Source organism: Phaethon lepturus, unplaced genomic scaffold (genome assembly GCF_000687285.1).
Source record: "Phaethon lepturus isolate BGI_N335 unplaced genomic scaffold, ASM68728v1 scaffold17241, whole genome shotgun sequence".
Classification (NCBI taxonomy): Eukaryota; Metazoa; Chordata; class Aves; order Phaethontiformes; family Phaethontidae; genus Phaethon; species Phaethon lepturus.
Window position 1 is genome coordinate 19,028 of NW_010518640.1, and position 6,264 is coordinate 25,291.

Here is a 6,264-nt window from a genome sequence, read left to right on the forward strand (position 1 = left end):
CAGTGCAGGAAGGACTTGCTAGAAGTGTCAACAGATCTTGTCCCAGCTGCTGTTCAGCTCTGGGCCATAACCTTCTTCACTCACAAAAAGAAATCAGAGGGAAATGCCTCCGGCTAGCTGAGAGCAGAGTATCCTATCAAGTGATGAGAGGCTTCTTATTTTCTGCCTTTTTTTAGTTGTTCTTTTCTTTTTAAGAAGCACCTAGTTGTTCCACTTAAAATAAGACTAGAGGGACTACATGTGAATATTAAATTTTTAGGTTACACTCATACTGCTGCATTGGAGACTCAATGCCAATAAATTATCCTGAAAGTAGAAACAAAGAACAAATGATCAAAAGTGTGCATATTTTAAATTATGGGTAATGAGAACGATAAAAAGCTAATACGCTGAAGAACTAACTGCATACTGAACCAGCTCTTACACAATCATAAGAAAAGACTGAGGCAAAGGAAAAAAAAAAATACATGCCAAAAAAAAAAAAGTCCTACAGGACTAATCTTATCTATTAAAACCTCCTTTCCTCAATTATAACAGCTTCCCAAGCAAGAAGGAAGCAGTGCTCACTAAACAAATGCACACACATTATTTCCCAGATCTGATTATGCCCTTTACCTTAAATTATAGCACTGAAAACCCATCCCCACTGCCAGTTTCACGACACAACTACAGCAAAAAAACAAACCAAAACAAATAGGGTGCTGTAACAAAAGGCAGAAATTGGCTGCAAATACCTGGAATTTAAATACAGTCCAAGTGGAAAAGAAAGAATATCAGCCTAAAATACAGTTTCAGGTCACAGAGTACAAGAAACATATAATGCTTTGTTTGCAACAACACGTGAAGAAGGTATTGTGGATGCACTTGTCCTCATGTGACTGTATGCCAGAAGATAAAGCACAGTAATTGTAAACATCAATTGTTTCGAAATAATCTAGTCATCCCAAGTTTGCAACCATAAAAGATCTTATCAATTAACAGCATGAGTTCACATCAAAAAGTTAAATTACCTTCAAATACAGAAGGTACTTTCCAATACAAACATTTAAGGTACCCAAGAAAAGCCAGCCATCTGTGTTGTTTGTAGAAAAGCTCTTTTCTGTGTCAGTACACCACATTTAAGTTTATACCAGAAGTTACTACTAAATATTTCAGCTTAATGGGCTGCACAATAAAGAAATGGAAGCCACGTAAATTATTACTTGCACAAAAAGCACAGAATACTCCACGGCATCATCAGCTCACATGATTTTTTTCTTGTATTAAAAGATCATGAGCTGCAAACAGCCAGATGTGAACAAAAGAGATAATGTACTTAAAAAAACCCCCAGATTTATATCCAGGAGGGCTCGATGTAGAGGACAAACCCTTCCTTCAGTTGTACAAACTAAGCCCTGGACAAGTTCATCTGGAATTTTGAGAGGCCAAAGGCAGAAGCTGGTTATTTTACCAAAGTTTTACCATTAGCTTTATCTCCCAAGCAAATGACCTTGCATGAGGTCCAAATAAGAGATGAAACATTTTCATAGGTAAACAGGAAGAGGACAATGGGTCACCCTGAATTTTAGCAAAGGATTAAAAGACACAAGCTTACTTCCCAGAGTTCATAGATTTCTTTTCTGAGGTCCTCTGATAGAAGCTGGGTCAGCTGTTGCATAGCTGCCTGGAAAAAAAAAGAAGCCATTTCCATTTATGTTTTGAGCAAGCACATTTTTATCATTACCTTTTCTGAAGAATTAACTACTTGTTATTAAGTCTGTAGAAACACATACTACACAGTATATTGTTCTAAAGTGCACATGTACATAAATCTGCCAGAGAAACAGTAGGACCACTCAGTGAATAACCTTTTCTGGATGCTGCTTAACTAAATTGTTAGAGAACTAGTCTAAAACACAAGAAAAACAACTGGAAAGTGCATCCAGTATCTTCAAGGGTCCAAAAAGAAGCCCAGAGCAAAACAGGCAAGTCAAATGCCAGGGAACTGCCATCAATTACCAACTCTGCTTTCCAGATTTAACTATTGGAGGCAACATCTGAACTTAATAGGTTACAGGTGCAGTTCATAAAAGCAGCTTTAGAATACTAACTCCTACTGTTGACAAGCAATTGCCCCCTCTCAAACACTCAGCTCACACATTTCCACTAGCAGGGCTCGAGAACAGCTACTGTCAGGCAGGCAACACAACATTAGCCTTTAAAAATCTCCAATTTCGAAAAACAGAGGAAAAAAATCCATTTAATACCCTGTAGCAATAAAACACAGTGCTCCCAGACTGAAATAACATTTGTTAAACAACAAAAATCTTGGTACAAGATTTAACACAGTATCAAATTGGCTGTATAACCAGCAAGCTGAAATTGTTCTGCATGTTCTTCGTGCTCTCTCAGCTTATCAGTCTCATTTATGTGTTATTTCTACTGTTTTCCTAGTAACACTAAGGGCTGCTTCTGAAACAATCAACATCACAGGCAAGACAAAGGTTTTGTGCCATGATTGTTTTTCCACTTCAAAGACAGGCTATAGTTTCACAATACAGCTGAACTGAATCAGCTGTTCCCCACCACTGAAGCATCAAGGTCTCATTCCTTCCCCACCCCCTTCCAGCTCTGGAGCTCATTGGATTTCAAGGTTAGCAGGCCAAAATGATTTACCTGGCAAAAACACCCCAACCAAACACCTTTTTGTTTTTTATATCAAGTTCATTTTCTGCTACCTTAGCCTTGGTGAGACTAGCTGATTAAACTTACTGCAGCAAACTTCAGAACTAGCTCAATGACAGCTGTAGAGCAAAGGGAAAAAAAGGAGAACTCTGCAGCCGAAGCAGCATATTGATTAATTCAGCTCAAGCCACCTCATGAAACCGTTACCCTTGGTGTATTTTTACAACAAAGTATTTCAGAGTCAGCCTCAATGTTTAATGCTTGACCCTCCTTCCCACAAAGTCAACAGCAAAGTCCTCACTGAGTGAAATGGGAACAGAAGGAGCTGCAAATACCTAAGAAAACTTCTTAAGCATACTTAGGTAGCAAAATATCTTTTTCACTGCCTAAATACAAACAAGAATTCCCTCTAGGCAAAGTTGAAGCCTCATCCTCAGTGACAAAACCACCTTTGGAGGCTTCCAAGAAAGAGGGTTTTTTTTTGTTTAAGAACACACTAGGAAATACACTGAAAGAAATACCAAAATTGCAGTCAGCAAACATAGTACTTCAAGAACATGGAATACCCCTTTGATCTTTAATTTCCACATTCTTAGCAAAGAGCTTACTCCTAGAGTTAGTCATAGCCCCCCAACCCCACGTTTTAAACAGGTAAGCATAAAGGTGGGTGGGAGGGGAATAATCACTGCAATGGGTTTGTTTTTGGTTTGGGGTTTTTTTGGTTTTTTTGGGGTTTTTTTGTTTTTTTTTTTTTTTTTACACTCTGAAGAACTAACTGCAGGCTCTAAAGAGTTTCTGAGGCATCACGTTGCCCTCTAGCTGTGGCTCGAGGAGTGGTTTACATTTTCTTCAAATAATGCAACAAACCAGAACTGACAAACCAACAGTTTGCGTATGTACAAGGCCAAAAATAAAATAACTCTAGGCATGCCGCACTCAAAGACTCATGACAAAAAACAACACCTGTGTCTAGAGTCCTGTGCAAATAGTTTAAAGTCTCTGTCACAACCACGCGATCTGGCACCACACAAATGACATGCTGTGAACTCTCATCACCCTTCTCAGTGCACCTACTTCCTGCTCCCCACTCCTTGGTAAGCCTGGTCAACATGACTAATTCAGGCTACCAAAAATCCAGCCAGTTCAGGAATAATTGGCCAACATGAAGCTTAATTCAAAGGTTCCCCTTCCATAGTTTGTACTTGGTGACGTTACATGTACAAAAAAATTACAGTGAGCTGAAAACCTTGGTTAGTTGTGGCATACTTGTCTAATGCCATTTACAGTATTATGTTGCTTAGAGGGTCCCTTCACTACCACCAGAACATTAAAATCATGCAGAACGCTTTGCAGATGTGGCTTCACACCTTATGTCCATACCTCTTCGCTCCTGTGTTTCTCCTCTTTTGAGACATTATCTGCAGGAGCAATATCTCCAACAATGCATTCAGCCATATCGTGAACCAAAGCTAATCGTATGCATCTGACAAGAAGCAAAGACAGAATAGTTAGTTCTTCAGCATTTTAAGCTGCATCTTGTTATTCATAAAACCAAGAGACTGCATAATTTATCTCCTTCATGTATTTTATAGGTTGGTTGGTTGTTTTTAAACTTTACATAACATTTTTCACTCCTTTGCTAGAGGAAGTAGTTTCTACCTAGAAATGATTTTAATTCCTGATTTATACTACAAGCAGCTACTGCTGCTTGTAAATGTAGACCTCAGGGAAAAAGGGAAACATTACACCCATTTTTAAAAAAGGTAGCAAGAAGGACCCTGGGAACTACCAACCTGTCAGCCTCACTTCTGTGCCTGGGAAGATCATGGCACAGATCCTCCTAGAAGCTCTGCTAAGGCACATGGAGGACAGGGAGGTGATTCAAGACAGCCAGCATGGCTTCATGAAGGGCAAGTCCTGCCTGACCAGCCTAGTGGCCTTCTATGATAGTGACCACATCACATAAAATTGGTAGCTCTTCCCTTGTCCACTATCTGGACTTCTGTAAGGCCTTTGACACAGTCCCCCGCAACATCCTTCTCTCTACATTGGAGAGATATGGATTTGATGGGTGGACTGCTGGATGGATGAGGAATTGGTTGGATGGTCGCATCCAGATGGTAGTCGTCAACAGCTCAACATCCAGATGGAGATGGGTGATGAGTGGTGTCCTTCAGGGGTCTGTATTGGGACCAGTACTATTTAGTATTTTCATCAATGACAAAGACAGTGGGATCGAGTGCACCCTCAGCAAGTTTGCAGACAACACCAAGATGAGTGATGCAGTTGACATGCCTGAGGGAGAGGATGCCATTCAGAGGGACCCGGACAGGCTCAAGGAATGAGTCCATGTGAACCTCATGAGGTTCAACAAGGCCAAATGCAGGGTCCTGCACCCGGGTCAGGGCAAGCCTCACTATCGATACAGGCTGGGGCATGAAGGGATGGAGAGCAGCCCTGCTAAGAAGGACTTCGGGGTACTGCTGGATGAAAAGCTGGACATGAGCCAGCAATGTGTGCTCACAGACCAGAAGGCCAACTGTATCCTGGGCTGCATCCAAAGCAGTGTGGCCAGCAGGTCGAGGGAGGTGATTCTGCCCCTCTACTCCGCTCTGGTGAGACCCCACCTGCAGTACTGCATCCAGCTCTGGAGCCCTCAGTGCAGGAAAGACATGGACCTGCTGGAGCGGGTCCAGAGGAGGGCCACAAAAATGATCAGAGGGATGGAGCACCTCTCCTGTGAAGACAGGCTGAGAGAGTTGGGGTTGTTCTGCCTGGAGAAAAGGCGGCTCCAGGCAGAACATATTGTGGCCTTCCAGTATTTAAAGGGGGCTTATAAGAAAGATGGGGACAGTCTTTTTTGCAGGGCCTGATGTGACAGGATAAGGGGTTAATGGTTTTAAAGTAAAAGAGGGCAGATTTCAACCAGATATAATGAAGGAATTTTTCACAATGAGGGTGGTGAAACCCTGGCACAGGTTGCCCAGAGAGGTGGTAGATGCCTCATCCCTGGAAACATTCCAGGTCAGGTTGGACGGGGCTCTGAGCAACCTGACCTAGTTGAAGATAGCCCTGCTTGCTGCAGGGGGGCTGGACTAGATGGCTTTTAAAGGTCCCTTCCAACCCAAACTATTCTGTGATGGAGGGAAAAGGACTTCAAACTCCTTCAGTGTGTTTTAAAAGTTATCTCTCAGGACAGCTGTTTTTAGCATTTTGGTTGCAGCATTAACACATGGTCATGGTAAGCAGAGGCAGCCTCACCTGTCCTTGTTAAGGCTTTTGTCTTCAGTCACCAAAGCCATCATCGCCATCCTGTACATATGATCGGATACGCTCTCTGGCTTTGCCACATTCCTGTACACCCATCCCGTCCGTGGTACTCTCTGTGTGAGGAAAGTGTCACAGCAACATAAACGTTAAAACCTTCGGTTTTGAAGGACCTCGCTTCAGTGATGCCACCTGAAATTTTGCTCTGCCGTGACCTCTATGCTCCGGTGAGCTTTGATGCCTCCGGGAAACACCTGCCCCAAGGGCCTGGCTCCCCGGGGCTGCGGCAGGATGCCCCTGCACCGCTGCTCACAAGCCAGGGAAACGCTCCCG

At 42.5% G+C, this 6,264-nt stretch overlaps 1 protein-coding gene across 1 annotated transcript in view; it reads right to left on the bottom strand.

The window, feature by feature from the left end:
* The window catches only part of HDDC2 (HD domain containing 2), a 9,958-nt gene extending 3,909 nt beyond the window's left edge, over positions 1-6,049 (bottom strand). The window contains exons 1-3 of the mRNA XM_010296808.1: positions 5,926-6,049; positions 4,045-4,147; positions 1,595-1,663 (exon numbers count right to left, since the gene is read on the bottom strand). Coding sequence (XP_010295110.1) covers positions 1,595-1,663; positions 4,045-4,147; positions 5,926-5,984 — 231 coding nt within the window. The 5' untranslated portion in view covers positions 5,985-6,049. The remainder of the gene's footprint in view (positions 1-1,594; positions 1,664-4,044; positions 4,148-5,925) is intronic.
* Positions 6,050-6,264: the final 215 nt, after the last annotated feature.